This window comes from Cherax quadricarinatus, chromosome 60 (assembly GCF_038502225.1).
Source record: "Cherax quadricarinatus isolate ZL_2023a chromosome 60, ASM3850222v1, whole genome shotgun sequence".
NCBI lineage: Eukaryota > Metazoa > Arthropoda > Malacostraca > Decapoda > Parastacidae > Cherax > Cherax quadricarinatus.
In genome coordinates this window covers 11,458,814-11,477,166 of record NC_091351.1, presented here as the reverse complement: position 1 = coordinate 11,477,166, position 18,353 = coordinate 11,458,814, and the positions used below count along the sequence as shown (strand labels likewise).

The following is an 18,353-nucleotide window of genomic DNA, read 5'->3' as shown; positions in this document are numbered from 1 at the left end:
TGAAATATGGTTCTTGAAGGCTGAAGAGAGAAAAAAGACGGAGACAATGATGTCTGAAATCAATGCATGGTGTGAATATTAATCAGAGAACAAAGAGGAAAGTGAACGATGTAGTAATACGGAAGGTATAATTCAAGAAGTGAATGAGTGTTAAAATGGTTATCTCGTGCAGAAAGTAAGCAGCAAGATAAACTGAGTGTGTGTTTTAAATCTGGAGTGTGTGGAAGGGGCAAGGGTCAAGTACTCCGGTGATCAAGAACAGGTACATCCGTTATCAAGGTCAAAGACCACCTACGGTCAGGTCACCTCAAACCAGGTGACGGCTCCGGAGACTCATTCACGCCGTCAAAGGTGAAATTCATGCCAATCGAGACGCTAGCAATCACAGCCAAGTGATGTTGGAGGATGAAGAGGAAGTGGAGGTGGATAAGGACAAAAAAGAAGGAAGATTAATGTTTTAATGAGGAAAATATGAAGACGAAAAAGAAAGATGAATAGACTGATGAAGATGAATCGATTGAAGCCTACCGCGTAGGCGAAACGTTTCAACAAGAAAGATACTCATCAAGATTTACATATATATATATAAACCCCAAAAGGCCAGTTGTCATTTGCACACCTGTATCCCTGTACCACAAGGATTAATTAAGAATAAATCCTCCTTTCCATACTTCTGACACCACTGACACTTCTGACACTGATCTGTGCATGCCACCAAACTAATCTGTTTTCGAGTCCACATGACTCCACCTTACAGTGAAGTACCAGGAGTACTGACCTGGCCAATCAGCTGGTGTATGTTGTGTTGGACCTGGGGCACCCACTGCCTCATGACGGCGAAAAGGTGTGACGGGGTGGTGGTGGATCTGCGCAGGAGCCCTGAGCAGCCGCTACACCCAGGGTCGAAGAAGGAGAGGTCCTTCCTGGCACACTGACCACAGAGCGGGGCGTCAACGGGAGGGTGAGTGACAGGCACACTCCTAGCCACAGTCCTAGTAACACAGTTGCTTAAATTATTATAAGGAAACCCTAAACCCGTAGGGATCAAGCTTTAAACCTCTGGAAAAACAGAAGTAAATCAAGTCTGATCACAGGAGAGGACAGCTCCAACTCCTTGGATATAGAGTCGTTTACCAGCATCAAGCCCCCGCCCCCCACCTTTAAGAGTTTACTTTAAAACCTTACGAATTTGCACTTACCTTAACCTTGCTAAAATTATATAATAAAGCTTAAATTTATATATGTACCTATGTCAAATTAGTATTAGCTAACTGCAATATATTTATTTCGCGATGTTTAGAAACATTATAACTCAGGAACTATGATCGCAGAACACCATACGATATTATACTAGACTTGGTTGGCAAAACAATCATTGTCGAATAAGCCAAAATGTGTCAACAAAACTAATGTCTTACCTGTGTCCCTTAATTTGCTCCTTTTGTTCTTGGGTGCCACTGTGGTTGTGGGCAGCTCTTTCCCTGGGATGGTTGTTCTTGTCTTTGATGTTGGAGGTAGGACGAGTGTTATGCAGGTCTTGGTTGAGGGTAGTGATGGACGACTGCTCCCCCTCACACCCGTCAGCGCTGTACCTCCCACTGTCCTGACGATAACCCTCCCTTCAACAGAACAATTTTTTTAGAATTGGCCCCAGGGGGCAAGTTTATTGCGGCTACTATATGTATATAAAAACAGCAGCTGCTAAGGATTACTGCCGATGGTGTTAAAAACTCCAGGTACGGAGCAAGCTTTTATTTTGACATATCGCTTTGTGTCGAACTTTACACAGCGAAACACTATCACAATAAAAGTTTTACGAGCTGCCTTCAACAGGTCTGACGTTCAGCACACACCTACCTGTCCACTTCACTGCCCAAGTCACTGCCGCCACTGCCCCGGCCACTGCTGCTGTGGTCACTGTTGGAATCACTGTCGTAGCCAGGCGGATAGTCCCCCTTGGGAAGGTACTTGTTTGGTCCAGTAAACTGGGGAGTATACTGGGATGGATAATGAGCCAGACTGGGGGTGCGAGCAACCCCTCCACCCCCTGCATCAGCAACACTCACCACCATCACCACCTCACTGAAAGTACATATTATACATCTTGCAAAAATACTGCAGTGAAAAAAAAAACACCAAATTGTTTCCACAATAAACGTTTACACATCCGCGGGTATAGTTATATCGATTCCATTACACTATAAATATTGCTGTATTAAGAGAAAATCCGACGATTTACAGTAATAATAAATACATAAGGTGTAGCTTTCTTTTGCTGGCTACAATGGCATAATGCAACAGACAGTGGACTGATACAAAACTGAACAGAAATAAAGATTGGTACACTAGAAAAAAACCACTTGAACAGTTTAAGAACATAAATCACAGCACGGGTGGGTATCAAACCCATCGCAGGCGAGTCCTACAACTCACAGGCCAATACGCTAACCACCTCTTCTGTGATTTGTTTTCAGTCGTGTTATTACGATTTCGTCACTGCAGTAGCCATACTGACCCATACTAAGCAGGTCCAGTTCACACCCACCCATATTCAAATTCAAACCTATATTTAAAGCTACCAGAGTTATAGTTTCAATGACGCTACTCCTGGGAGTTTGTTCCACTCATCTACAACTATTACTATACCAGTATTTATATCCTTTCTTTGTCGAACGTGGTATTCATTGTTGCGAGTCTTGTCTTGGTTAGATATTTTCAGCACGTTATTTATATCCCTTTCATTTATTCCTGTTTCACATTGCACACTCAGTCATATCTCCCCCAATTTTAAGTCCTTCTAAAGAATGCAAATTCAATGCCTTCAGACTATCTTCGTAGGAAAGGTTTCCGATACATAGAACAAACTTTTTGCGGATTTTACATATTTCTCAAAGGCAAAAACTATAACCTTTTAATGCAACCCCACAGAAATTCTTCAAACTATAATGATTTGCAGCCTCACATATAGATAATATCATGGAAGCCTACGAATTACAGAGAGGAAACTGCAGGTATAAGAAAAAACGAAAAATGTCCTTGTGGGAAGATGTCACAAGTGGGGTGCCTCAAGGATCTGTACTTGTCTCAACAGTATGTTTAATTGATGTCTTACCAGAAGGAATAAAAAGCTATATGAATATGCTAGGGGATGCAAAAAATCTTAGGTAGAATAAACAATAAAAATGGGTAAATCTCTACACGATAACTTCAGCAAATGGAGTAATAAATGAATGGTGGAATTTAATGTTGATAAATGCAGCATGAAGAATATAAACTGAAAAAATAATGAAAGTATCAGATACAGCTAGGAGTTACCGTTAACAAATAATTGTCACCTGAAGATCATATATATAATTTTGTGATAAACTTGTATACTACACTGGCGAATTATAAAATAGCTTTCAAATTTATGGATGGAGATTTGAGAAAAAATCGGTTTGCAACACAGTATTATTATAATCAACAGGAAGTGCTAAACCTACTACGGTCATACAGCCCTGGTTTGCAACATAAATTTGGTCAAAATTGGAATATGCAGCGATTGTATGTTAGGGCTAACAAAAAAAAAAAAACGGTGATTATATCACGAGAAAATAAAATTTATGATGCATTATGTAATAATGTTAGTTTATATAACGAGTTAAATCAGTTTCAAACTTCAGTGAAACAATATTGAAAATCTATATATCCGGATCATTATATTCACGAGGGAGCGCTAAACCTGTAAGGATCATACAGCACTTGGGGAATAGGAAGTAATCAAGTTTGGTCCGAGGAAGGGAAGGACAGCCTTAATTCCTAGAATGGAGTATATCTGGAAACATTAATAATAATAGGCAATTTTCAAGCTATATTTTGCAGGTAAATAGACAAAAAAAAAAAAAAAAAAACATACACACATGAAAGCTATGTAACTTAGTTTAGCAGTTTTATTATGTACCCCCCATACCCATTCTGTGGGTTGAAGTCAAAAGATTAGACACACATAATGGGTCCAGGGACTGGAGCGCAATATTTTAATAACTCAACAAATAACTGCACAGAAAATTCTGCTAGGCTGTAGACTTTTTAAAAGTTAACAAATTTCACCTCACGACTTCTACAAATTTTTAACAGCACTTATTAATTATATATTAATACAAGACAATATTCAAGCTGGAAGTAAAACATAATTAAACTATTTACAATGATAAAATAAGAAAATAATACAGATATCGGTAGAAGTGGAAGGTTTAGTTCAGTGAGAACCTGACAACAGCAGCCAATGGTAAGAACTTTGTCTCCGCCTGAAATTGTTATTATTTGCTCTTCTGGAGACATTTACCTTGCTGATTATAATCATAAGCGCTAAACCCACAAACTTTGCTGAGATTGATATATTTGCATGTCCACACAAGTACGTTACTTCAAAAACAGATAAGTTTTACGTAAGAAGCAACGAGCTGACAAAACACACTGACCAACCCAAGACTTACCGTTACACTGAAGGCGCTCTAAGTATTAACTAAAGCTCTCATTAAAACATTGTTATAATAACGAATTACGTAGTTTCATGTCTCTCTTACCCAGGGGTTAAGTTTCTTATAATTAAGCTTTCTGGTAATATTTTGCTCGTTCCAATCTCAAGTTATTAATGATCTATGAGCCATACATGTTTCTGAATATATTAATAATAATAATAAATGCTTAAATTGTAATCCATTCGGATTTAGCGCTTTATTTATATAAAAAGATGTCATTATCAAAATCCTCTAACAGAAAAGTTAACTTGAATATATACAAGTGACTGTGGTATGCCATGCCACAATGTAATTTATATATACAGAATGGTATGTATCTAAATGTATATATGCCGAGAGTTTACATTATTCCCAGTTTTGTGATTGTATAGGTCGTATGCAGCCTAAAAGACCTTCGTGTAGTCATCAGGTGAAATTTAAGGCATTACGCTGTGTACTAATACCAACAAGTACAATAAGACTGACATTTATCTCTGTGTATACACACACCGAAACATATACCTCTTTTATATTCTTGTGAATAGTTAGTTGGTTAATTGGGATTAATGCCTATCGACTAAACGAAGGTCATCAAGGCTGCACGTAACCCTTTCACCAGCAGTCAAGAATACTTGAATCACAAAAAAAGGCATCAAAGTAAATTATCAGTTTACACAGACATACTCCTTTCGGTGTATATAACCTTGAATAGTTAGATAACTTAGGTTCTATAGTAAACTTATCATTTCTACTTATTTTTTTCATGATTAATCTATACTACTATTATGAATTCTCTGATTTAATATAATCAAATAGCGATTCGAAAGTGGAAAATAACTTATTCTTAATCAGTTCTATTTTCTTAACTTAAAAATAATACATTGCTGGATTCAGAATGGTATTTCTGTTTCAATGAATATATAGTTCACTCTAATGTCTTGTTTCAGATGTAACGCTTCCAATGGAGAAAGAATATTTTCAATGGAAAAAATTCCGTTGCTACTATATTCCGATGATTTGGAGATTTATTATTTTCCCTGTGATGTGTGTGATCAAACATTCTCTAAACTGACAAATTGGGAAAATCATGTCAAAGAACATCAAAGCCAAAAACTTTACTTGTGTTTAGAATGTAATGTTACACTCAGCGTGGAGGAAGACCTACAGCGTCATGAATGCAATAATACAGCCAAGCTACTTGACTTAGAAACACAAGTTACAGAAACGAAAAGTTGTATCTCAAACATACAGTCAAGTACGATCATGTCAAAGCACATTCCTTGTACAAGCCAAGACACAGATAGCAAAAGTGGTGGCACCTACACATTGTCAAGTACGAAGGAGTCAAAGCACAGTCCCCAGAAAGTAATCAATCATAAAAAGAAAGGCTTAATTAACATCTCTTTCAAATGTGACGTGTGTAATGAAAAGTTTATGCTCAAGAAACACCTGAAAGAACACGAGAGTAAACACAGTGGAGAGAAAAATTATGTATGCGAGATTTGTGGCGAGACGTTCTCCGTGCTAGCCAGCTTCCAGTTCCACCACCACCTGTTTCATCAAATAAAATTTTGTATTTGCAAAATATGTGGTAAAACAGTCAGAAGAAAGTCTCTCAACTCGCATTTACTGACACATGCAGAAAGTAAGTTCGACTGTGCCCAATGTGGCAAAAAATTTCGACGAAAGTACAGTTTTCGAAGGCATCAAACTGTTCACTTAAAATCTATAGAAATGCCAAAATAAAAGTTCGTGACAAATGTGGCTAGGAATTTTTACACGAAAATACATTTTTCAAAGAAACATTACGTTTAATTAGTTTATAGATCCAAAAAAAAAGTAAAAAAAAAATTTCTACAGAATACCTTCTACAGACATCAAAAACGCTTACTTATTCTTCTGACGGAGTGAAGCTAGAAAGATAATCACCAATGTGTCAAAAAGAAAAACTTTGAAAATACACTAACATCAGCAATGATAATATGACAAGCCTAACTTGTTCAATTAACTTGCCACAAATCACACATTTTATAAGTACATACAAACAATATTCTATTCCAAGACAAAAAAGTGTTGTAATGTGCTTAAATTGCAATAATTGACTGAGGACAGTACTGTATATGTAATACGAGGTACTAAGGTATGAAAATGTCTAAAGTAACTAGAGTTTATAGGTTAAGTAAAATGATAAGCATATCACTGTAATCTGTTTTATATTCCTTAATATGTCAATATTTGTTTTTCATTATAAGGAATCTAAGTAATAAATTTCTACACAGATCTCATTATACAAACACACACACAATATATATATATATATATATATATATATATATATATATATATATATATATATATATATATATATATATATATATATATATATATATATATATATATATATATAATATATATATATATATATTATATATATATATATATATATATATATATATATATATATATAATATATATTATGAAATTAGGCTACAGTACTATGAAGGAAGGCTACCCAAGGAATACAATTTTTTCTGTGCCTAGTGACTATTCTACATGAAAGAGGAATCCTCAAAGACTGCTAATGGATAACATTTATGTTAATGCTTAATCTTCACCACGAAATATAAGCAGGACTACAAGCTATAATTGTAGCCACTGTATTTAAAGAAAGAATTTTCTTTATTGTTTTAAGTTATTTCACCAGATATACATTATCGGTATATTTTAAAAAGATACTTTGAATATTCCAACTGATTTTCAGACAATCATTTGTTAAATAATTTATTGAAAACCTTTATCTGGAAATAAAAGTACATAACCTTACCAGAGAAATTTTTAAAAGGTCTTAAAACATTAGTTTGTGTTTTTCTGACTGTTTATTTTACCTTTGTAATCTGATGTAATTTAAAGGAAAATATGTTCAACATCCTCTGGCTTGTATTTATAAAATACTTAATATAATTTAGAGCATTCTCTTCTACAAAGACGTTTACGAAATAGTGGGATAAATTATTAGTGGTAAATAAATGTTTAATCTAATAAGTTACGTTATTATTCTCCTTCAAAAATACGTAAACAAATTGTTTCAAAGCTTTAATAATTTGAAACAGCGGATTGAATGACAAATCACATTCTACCCTACATAATGTTGCTCGTATGTATACGTTATAGTCTCGAAACTTGCTCAGGTCTTGAAAACTGTCTCGCCCTAAGATTGATTCCGTACAAGCTGATATGTTTCAGTGATGAAAATGTTTCTCGTGTGGATTTTATCAGTTATAAGGATGTGGCATTATACTTGCTTATGCTGCCAAACAGAATGGCATGGAAGTTTTTGTCTTGCTCGGCAGTTTTGAACGGAATGCCTTTTACAGACATGTCTCCAAGTTAGTATTTGTTAATGTTGTCAGCTGCATCACCAACTTGTTGCTTTCAAGTATTCTAGTCTTAACTAGGTCTAGAAATCTAGGCAGCCTATCATTTATGTCATTTTCTGATGGAAAAGTGAAAATATTCAAATTTACGTGTTCCAGTGAGTCGATAAATATAACCTATATAATGAATAAGACACATTTATATCACCACACCTGGTTATCTTAACTGGTCTGACGTTTCGCCTGAGCAGCAGGCTTTTTCAATCTAATGTGTCATTGTATTTTATTATAATGTTAAAGTTAATATAAATGAATACGAGAAACTGATTGTATTACGTTAAGGGTCAGAAATTTACCAAAAATTCCAATTTGAAATAAATTAATATTCAAGAGGTAACTTCTTTCCTATTCAAGATTATTACAATCAAAATTCAAAAATACTTGTATCACCCAACTACAATTTTCCATACATCAGTTGATCGTCTGGAGTTTCAATGACTGGCGCCGCTCACCGGTGCAGCCTTGCTTATTCATGAGGAAGCCCTAAACGCGAAGTCACAGTTCCTGGGGATGGGAGGTAATCAGGTTTGATCCGAGGAAGGGGATGGTGGCTCCAATTCCTTGGATCAAGAGATCTTCACAAGCCTCAAGACACCGGTTACCCCCGGTCTCAAGCTAGAAGGAACTTTTGGGTCAAAGGTGAAGGATCAAATAGAAGTCTAGGATATACGTGAATTATTCACAAGTTTACCACTTAAAGTTCCGAGGCAGATATGATTTTAACGCATCAACTAATTAACGTCGATGACGTCCTTATATAACTTACCATATATCAACACTCGAGCATCATTAACACAACATCCTTCCTTCCTCTGATCCTTCCTCTGATAGAGCCTCAACCGCACTGATCCTCCATCAACTGGTCTAGATGCCAAGCAGCGCATGACATTAATGAGTTACTTCCCCTCACTGATTTCCCCACTTCCCATTTTCTTCTCACATTCTAATGAAAAACTCCTGAACACAAAACATTACAATAAATCTTATTTGCAAAATTTACACTACAAGATTTTATAACTGGGTAAGCTCCATTTTTTTTTGGGGGGGGGGGAGTGAGTCACTCGTATTGGATAAATATATTACAGTAGAGAATCATTTATCCGAAATTCAAAAATCCACAAGTTTTTCGAGTGTTGACAGTACGCGCTACAAATGGATCACTCAGTTTGCTGTCAGCAACAATTACTGATTACCACGTGTTTTGTGCTCTGTGGTGTGAAGATATTGTTGAAAATGTCGAAAAGATCTATGGATAAGAGTAAAAAGAAAAAGAGGAAACACATATGTTTATATCACAGAAAGTCAAGTTGTAGGAAAAACCTGAGAGAGGTGTATGCGTAAAGCGTCGTGACTGAGGAGTTTGACGTTGGAACAACCACTATCTACGAGGTAAAGAAACAGAAGGACAAAATGCTGAAGTTCTATGCTGAAAGTGAACAGAAGTTAATGAAAAATAGAATTACGTTGCATACAGGGAAAAATGAAAATCTGGATCATGTATTGATGGAGTGGATTGGTCAGCGCCAGTGAACATAAGCTGCTTAGTTGCAATGTCTAGGCCTGCAGTATCTTCTTTTTATAGGCAGTGTGTTATTGGTACAGTACCTGTACAGTACATTACTGTGTTTAGACTTGGATCCCATCCCTAAGCTGTACAAATATTACAAAATCCGGAAAAAACTTCCTGTCCTAAGCATTTCAGATAAAGGAGCAGCGCTGTATAGCCCTTGTGGTTTAGCGCTTCTTTTTTATTATAATAATAATAATAATCAGATAAAGGATTCTCAACTCTACTCAGTTTTCTTGTGCCAATCTGAAAATCGATAAATTAGACACATGTGCAACACTTGGGTATCTTTAATGAGGAAACGTTTCGCCACACATTGGCTTCATCTGTCCATACCATTCTCCTTTGTATGGACTGATGAAGCCACTGTGTGGCGAAACGTTTCCTCATTAAAGATACTCAAGCATTGCACATGTGTCTAATTTATCAACTTGTCGGTTCTCTGAACCATTCATCAATCTGAAAATCGCATCCCCCCAGAAAAAAAAGTTTAATTATTCAAATTTAGTTTGTGTAGGTAAATTAAGATATGTTATAAGCTAATACGATAGGTCAATTTTAAAGCAAAATTAAAAACTACCATACGAAATTCTCTACATATTTCATGTCTGATGATTTAATACTTTCCACATGGAAAATCGAGAAAAATCTACTTCAGCAAATTAAGCCAACATACATGACATGATTTAGATATATTGACCTTTTCACAACTTTTATCAAATTCAAAGAAGATTGTATGAGGATCAGACTACCTTCTCTGGATGTAGTAAAAATCAAGAACAAATTTCATTCATTTATGGTATACAGAAAACCAATCCACACGCCTAACAGTACACTTTTTGTAACTAATCATCCATAATCAAGAAAAGCAGTCTCTAATCTTTTATTATTGGCAATTATAAACTGTAGCCAATCCCTTTTAGATCAGGGAAAACTATTATCCGGAAACAATCTGACAAACTGATACCCAGGTTGGTTTATCCAAGCCTGATTCACTTAAGCTAACAAAAACTATTTCTAAGTTTAAACAGAATTGAAAATAATACGTCAGTAACTAAACTAAGAATTAATTCCCACCCAGGGATTGAGAAAAACACAGGTATCACAAAATGGACCTATTCCAATAAAGTAGGCTACTGAAACTTACGGCTAGAATAACCGAACATAAACGATCAATTATAAATGACTAAATCTCTTAAGGATGGCTTGGATAAATTGAGTAAATGCAGTGACAGACAGAAGATGGAATTTAATATAGATAAATGCAATGTAATAGAAATGGGAAAGAGTAAAAATAGGCCAAATGAAGAATAAACAATGACAAAAATTTGAAAGGTTTAGACAAAAAGACCTAGGAGTTCTTATTAACAAAAAACTGTCACCGATAGATCATGTATGTGAAACTGTGAAAGACTCGTAGGCTACTCAAGCGAATTATATAAAAAAAAATTATTTATAATATATACAATGCCAACATTGGACTATGTAGCGGTTATATGTTGCCTACACTATGTTAGAACAACTACAAAATGATTACCAAAGTCAAAATAAATGACTGATGAAAGGCTGCAAGCATTCAGATGCCCACGTTGGCCGACACGAAGAGAGGAGACATAATAGTTACATGTAGTTATTAAAGTATATGGAAGATCAGATAAAGCGGGTTTTTCCATTATAAATTGAAAAAAAAAAAAGGTTGGAGCTAAAAGATACTAAAACATATTTCTTCACAACGGAGTGGTAGATAATATCTTTATAATATCTTTATTTACTACAAGTACATGTACAAGGTATACAGTCCTAGCTGACAACAATGACATACTACTATACAGAAAGTCCCTTGTTATGCTCCGCATGTCGAGCAAATTAGGTCAGTGTCCCAGGATGCGACCCACACCAGTCGACTAACACCCGAGTACCCATTTTACTGATGAGAACATAGACAACAGGTGGAAAGAAACACGCCCAATGTTTCTACTCTGGCTGGGAATCGAACCCAGGCCCTCGCCGTGTGAAGCGAGTGTTAGCCACCAGGCCACCAGAATGGAAAAAGAATGTAGCAAGTGCTTCAGGCACTGAAAATTAAAAAAAAAATTAAATCTTTTAACCAAATCATAAACCAGAAAGGCACTGAGATAATATACTGAGATAACCGCGACAACCACAACGCACCTGAACAATCTAAACCAAAACTCACACGCTGTTACCTCTGCCTCCAACCCCCACATCACAAACCTCACCCCTACAGCTGCCCCCTAAGGGCACTGACCCCACCCCCCTCATCACAAACCCCACCCACACCACAACCCCCCATAGGCCACCACCAGGGCTCCCACTCCCCAAACCCCAATATTCTCCCAGGACCACAGTGATAGAAAAGAAGCTGAAGGTTTGGTGCACGAACGCGGACGGAATAACGAATAAATATGAGTGGCACGAAAGAATCAGCGAGAAATCCCCAGACATCATTGCAGTCACAGAAACGAAACTCACTGAGACAATAACAGATGCAATCTTCCCAACGGGATATCAGATCCTGAGGAAAGATAGGGAGTAGAGGGGGGAGGAGGGGTTGCACTGCTCATAAAAAGCCGATGGGGATTTGAGGAAATGGAAGGCATAAACGAGATTGGAGAAAGGGACTACATAGTATGTACAATTCAGTCTGGGGAACAAAGTAGTCATTGGAGTGATGTGTAACTCACCATAGAACTGCAGGAGGCCAAGAGAGGAATATAAAGAGAACAGAGCGATGGTGGACACACTGGTTGAGGTGGCAAGAAGAGCTCACTCAAGCAAAGTTACTAGTTATGGGCGATTTCAACCACAGGGAGATCGATGGGGAAAACCTGGATCCACATGGAGGTCCCAAAACATGGAAAGCCAAGACGATGGATGTGGTACTGGAAAACCTCATGCATCAACATGTCAGGGTCACTACCAGAGAGAGAGTGGAGGATGAACCAGAAAGACTGGACCTTGTGTTCACCCTGAGAAGCTCAGACATTGAAGACATCACTTATGAGAGGCCCCTTGGAGCTAGTGATCACGTGCTTCCGAGTTTTAAATATGTAGTAGAGTTACAAATGGAGAGGGTAACAGGAATTGAATGGGAAAAGCCAAACTATAAAAGGGGGAACTACACAGGTATGAGGAACTTCCTGCAGGAGGTTCAGTGGGACAGAGAACTGGTAGGAAAGTCAGTAAACGAGATGATGGAATATGTAATAAAATGAAAGGAGGCAGAGGAAAGGTTTGTTCCCAAGGGCAATAGAAATAATGGGAAGACCAAAGCGAGTCCTTGGTTTACCCGAAGGTGCAGGGAGGCAAAAATTAAGTGCTCCAGAGAATGGAAAAGGTATAGGAGGCAAAGGACCCAGGAAAATAGAGACTAGTCGAAGAGCCAGAAATGAGTATGCACAGATAAGGAGGTAGGCCCAGCGAAAGTACGAAAACGACATAGCATCTAAAGTCAAGTCTGACCCGAAACTGCTGTATAGCCACATTAGGAGGAAGACAACAGTCAAAGACCAGGCTGAGGAAAGAAGGTGAGGAACTCACAAGCAACGATAAAGAGGTATGTGAGGAGCTCAACATGAGATATAAGTATTTAAAGTGGAGACAGGAAGGCCTCTGGGAGGACAGAACAGAGGGGGACACCAACAAGGAATATACCAACAAGTGTTGGATGACATACATACAACTGAGGAGGAGGTGAAGAAGCTGCTACGGGACCTTGATACCTCAAAGGCAATGGGACCAGACATCCCCCCATGGATCCTTAGAGGGAGCAGAAATGTGTGTGCCACTAACCACAATCTTCAACACATCCCTAGTAACTGGGCAACTCCCTGAGGTATGGAAGACGGCAAATGTAGTTCCCATTTTTAAAAAAAAAAGGAGACAGAAAAGAGGCATTACACTATAGACCAGTATCACTGACGTGTACAGTATGCAAAGTCATGGAGAAGATTATCAGGAGAGTGGTGGAGCACCTGGAACAGAACAAGAATATAAACGCCAACCAGCACGGATTTATGGAGGGCAAATCCTGTGTCACAAACCTTCTGGAGTTTTATGATAAAGTAACAGAAGTAAGACACAAGAGAGAGGGGTGGGTTGATTGCATCTTCTTGGACTGAAAGAAGGCCTTTGACACTGTTCCTCACAAGAGATTAGTGCAGAAGCTAGAGGATCAGGCGCGTATAACAGGAAGGGCACTGCAATGGATCAGAGAATACCTGACAGGGAGGCAACAACGAATCATGGTACGTGATGAGATGTCAGTGGGCACCTATGACAAGCGGGGTCCCACTGAGGTCGGTCCTAAGACCAGTGCTATTTTTGGTATATGTGAATGACATGATGGAAGGGTTAGACTAAGAAGTGTCCCTGTTTGCAGATGATGTGAAGTTAATGAGGAGAATTATATCAGATGAGGATCAGGCAGGCCTTCAAAGAGACCTGGACAGGCTGGACACTTGGTCCAGCAACTGGCTTCTCGAATTTAACCCCTCTAAATGCAGTCACGAAGATCGGGGAAGGGCAAAGAAGACCGCAGACGGAGTATAGGCTTGGTGGCCAAAGACTGCAAACCTCGCTCAAGGAGAGCATGTTTCCGGAAGCACACATCAATCAATCAAGTTTATTCTCTATAAGGATTACAATGTGGGGTTTACAGATTTTGGATATTGTGTGGTTTACATGTTTTAAAATACTAATTACAGAGGGGGCCACTAGGACATCTAGCATGGCTAGGCATTTCGGGCAGACTTAGATTAATTCTTAACTTTAAATTATTACAGATTATGGTATTAAGGCTAAGTGACTATATTATAGTTTGTGAGTTTAGCAATGTGAATGCTTTTGTTTTGGCACAATACATAGTGTCTATATTGGAGTATCACAGGCAAACTTATGATTAGTTAGGAGTCATTATTTTGAGATTAAAATTAAGATTAACTGATGCAGCATATGGGCGCCTGGCAAACCTGAGAACAGCGTTCCGATACCTTAGTAAGGAATCGTTCAAGACACTGTACACCATGTACGTCAGGCCCATACTGGAGTATGCAGCATCTGTTTGGAACTCACACTTGATCAAACACGTCAAGAAATTAGAGAAAGTGCAAAGGTTTGCGACAAGGTTATTTGCAGAGCTTGTCATGTAGGGATGTAATGATTAGGGGAATATGGGGGTAAGCGGAGGGAGTCAGTAGGCAGGGGACAGGCAGGCGAAGTGGTAGGAGAGATGATTAGCGGAGGTAGGTAGGTAATGTGAGGTCACTGGTGACTACATCTTCACCTCTCATTACTCTACACTCCACTCCACACTACTCACCCTCTCACTACTTTAACTAAACATAAATAAATGGAGAAATGTGTAAATAACGGGGACAGTGAATATTACTATTCTACTCAAACACAGTTTATTATTAAGTCTTTGTACAATAATATATTTGGGAACAGATTATTGTGGTTTAGATAAATGGGGTGGTACACATAAGCAGTGAGACAGGGAACACAATCAACTTGACCAAAATGAATGTAACTTACAATATAGTTCAGAGGGCAGTTCATCACAGGAACTAAGCCACAGGTCCCAAGACCTATACAGCACGAGTACTGCGCCAAGCCAGTACTCTGCCCAATTCCTCCAACAGTCTCCTCCAGAGACTTCAGCAGCCTTCTATCGAGCCCTGCACCCCAGCAGCAGCTCCGCTCGAAGTCTCTGCTCAGGAGCTTTGCACCCCAGCAGCAGCTCCGCTCGAATCTCCTGATCATGCTCTTCCTTGGGATTTTATGGTGGTCCAAGCACCCTCCACAACCACGTGTACGACCTGACGCCTAGGTCTGACGCCGTCAAGAACAAAAGACCTCAGACGTGGGTGTGGCTATAGACGTTTGCCAAGGCAAAGTGTGACCATATAATTGGTTAAATTAGGTCTCCCAAGAGACCTCACACGCCCAGCCGAACTACATCACAAGCTAAGGGGAATGTCCTACGAAGAAAGGTTAAGGGAAATGGCCTGACGACACTGGAGGACAGGAGGGTTAGGATAGACATGATAACGACATGCAAAATACTGCGTGGAATAGACAAGGTGGACAGAGACAGGATGTTCCAGAGATGGGACACAGAAACACGGGGTCACAATTGGAAGTTGAAGACCCAGATGAGTCAAAGGGATGTTAGGAAGTGTTTCTTCAGTCAGAGTAGTCAGGAAGTGGAATAGCCTAGCAAGTGAGGTAGTGGAGGCAGGAACCATACATAGCTTTAAGATGAGGTATGATAAAGCTCATGGAGCAGGAAAAGAGAGGACCTAGTAGCACTCAGTGAAGAGGCGGAGCCAGGAGCTGAGTCTCGACTCCTGCAACCACAATTAGGTGAGTACAAAATATTAAGATTGGTTCAAAATGGAAGAAACTGGAAGCAACTGTTACAGTTTCTGCCATTTTGAACTTCAGTATTTCAAAACCATAACTCCAACCAGACATAATTTCAAAGTTCACACTGAAGTACATACCTGAAGAGAGGAGCTTACGACGGCGTTTCGGTCCGACTTGGACCATTTACAAAGGCACACTCACTGTGTGACTTTGTAAATGGTCCAAGTCGGACCGAAACGTCGTCGTAAGCTCCTCTCTTCTACGTGCGGGTTATTTGTGTATTGTTCCAGTCACGGTATTGTGCCTTTTTTTGTTATTTAAGTATATACCATAGCATAATGAAAAACGCACCAAGAGCTCTCTCTTAAGATGTCATATACTGACATCCCACTCCAACATCGACAACTACAACTAACATCCACTAGTCCAACTACCCGATAGCCACTGTAAAACATGCATTTTTCATTCTTTGTATTTATGCTGATAAGTATCTTGGACAGAGATTGCAATGTACAGATGGTTTATTTTTTTACATGTATGTTTCTTCATATCAAAACCAAGCGCTAAATCCACAAGGGTCATAGAACGCTGTCATGTTTCCTTATACTGTATCTGTGTATAAATCTATTTAATTTAATCTAGTTTTAAGCATTTCAGTGTTCTTGAAGACAGTGTAGGTAAAATGCAGCCTTAATGACCCACGTACAGTAGAGAGGCTTTAAACTTCAGATGGGGGTTTGATAGTGGTCAGGCGCTGACCGGAAGCTTGCCATTGGCGTTCCTGGTGTCATTGTGTGCCAGGAGGCGACAGCAACAGCTCGGCCGGGAACGTCCAGCTGGTGAGCGGCTGTACGGGCTGACCATCACTCCACAATGGAATTCAGAACAATTTCTCCGAGGTACATTTCTCCGACAGTACTAATGCGTAATATTTGATATTTTCAGAAGCCACATTTCTACTTAAATTCAGCATTCTTATCTTTGCTTTCCTGTGTGGTACTTAATTTTCAGGATACATGGTCTGAGACCGGGCCCCCAAGGTGGTCCCCAGAATTAAGAAATACAAAATATTATACTGAAGCACATTATTAAGGGAAGAGGAGCAAGAATAATACGTCATAATACAGTGCATGGAACAATTCATAACTCACAAATTGGTCCAAGACGGACGGAAACCTTGTCTGTTTTTTTTTTCCATTCACCGAGTCTGTTGTGAATTGTGCATGACTAAAATTAAATCTTTACGTGATAGAAACCCGTAATGCCTGAGTCCGTATTGATGGAGACAACATGACCTCTAGCAAGCAAGTGCAAGTCACGACTACACAATGGTGGAAAACATAACGTGGTACTCGCCTGCGGTGTTGTGCGCGTAATCTGGATTATGAGTTAAAATGAAGGTAGTGGCTGCCGTGACCACAGTGACCTGTAAGTAGGCTATCCACCCACCTAGTGACCACTGTGACGTGATCAAAACCAACACCTTGGTTTAGATTCATCTCATGCTTATTCTTTATCTTGTTTGTTATGAACTGCCATGCTGGAAATTTTTTACTGCTTATACATTCTTACTTCACATTATATATATGCGTTAACAATGGTTATAAAAGAAATTTAAATCAGACTTTATTGTATTATTTCTAAAACTGTCAATTTACACTTCGGGAAAACTTGTACAACCGTACCCATAATGCAATGTTTTCTTGTGCGCTTACATGCTTTCTATTTTAAATGATTTACGCTCTGCGTATTTATTATTATAATCAAAGGGGAAGCGCTAAACCCGTAGGATTATACAGCGCCCGGGGGGGGGGATGTGGAAGGCATTCAGGCTTAATTCGGGGAACTGGAGCACAGTTCCAATTCCCTAAATCAAGAGCCCCTCACCATACGCTCTGCGTAGATCGTTTAAAACAGAAAGCATGATCTACGTTCGTTACGTTATTTTAACGGCAAATAACTTAAGATTATTATTATTATAATCAAAGAAAGCGCTAAACCGACAAGGGTCATACATCGAAATAACTTACGAACTGGGAAGTATTGTAACGGCGACAGTATAAAACAGTGCTGGTATGTACCATGATGAAAAAGTCGTTAAAGTGTTCTGTGATGATGGTTCTCACATATGTAATGTGGTTTCTAAAGCATATTTCACAAGGACTTGAACCTTCATCCTGATTAATCTTGTATATTTAGTACAGAAGCTGTATCACTGGAAGAGCGGTAAGCCAAGATGTTTATACTACAGTAATTCACTTATGTGTCGAGTTTGCAAAACATTATCAGTGACGCAAACCGCTGACACAAATATAGTGCCACGTGAGAAAATATGAATTTCCACAAGGAGACATCATTGTAAGGAATACCATGTACAAACTGTGCAACATATTCCGGATTTAAAATGAACGAACGAACGAACGTGACTATAGCAAAAACGCTTAGTTAAGTGTAATGTCCATA

At 38.6% G+C, this 18,353-nt stretch overlaps 1 protein-coding gene across 2 annotated transcripts in view; it reads right to left on the bottom strand.

The window, feature by feature from the left end:
• LOC128694395 (CAP-Gly domain-containing linker protein 3) overlaps window positions 1-18,353 on the bottom strand; it is a 99,480-nt gene that overhangs the window by 55,412 nt on the left and 25,715 nt on the right. For both annotated transcript variants that reach the window (XM_070097950.1, XM_070097951.1), the window contains exons 2-4: window positions 1,858-2,082; window positions 1,419-1,619; window positions 779-992 (exon numbers count right to left, since the gene is read on the bottom strand). In XM_070097950.1, coding sequence (XP_069954051.1) covers window positions 779-992; window positions 1,419-1,619; window positions 1,858-2,072 — 630 coding nt within the window. In that variant the 5' untranslated portion in view covers window positions 2,073-2,082. The remainder of the gene's footprint in view (window positions 1-778; window positions 993-1,418; window positions 1,620-1,857; window positions 2,083-18,353) is intronic.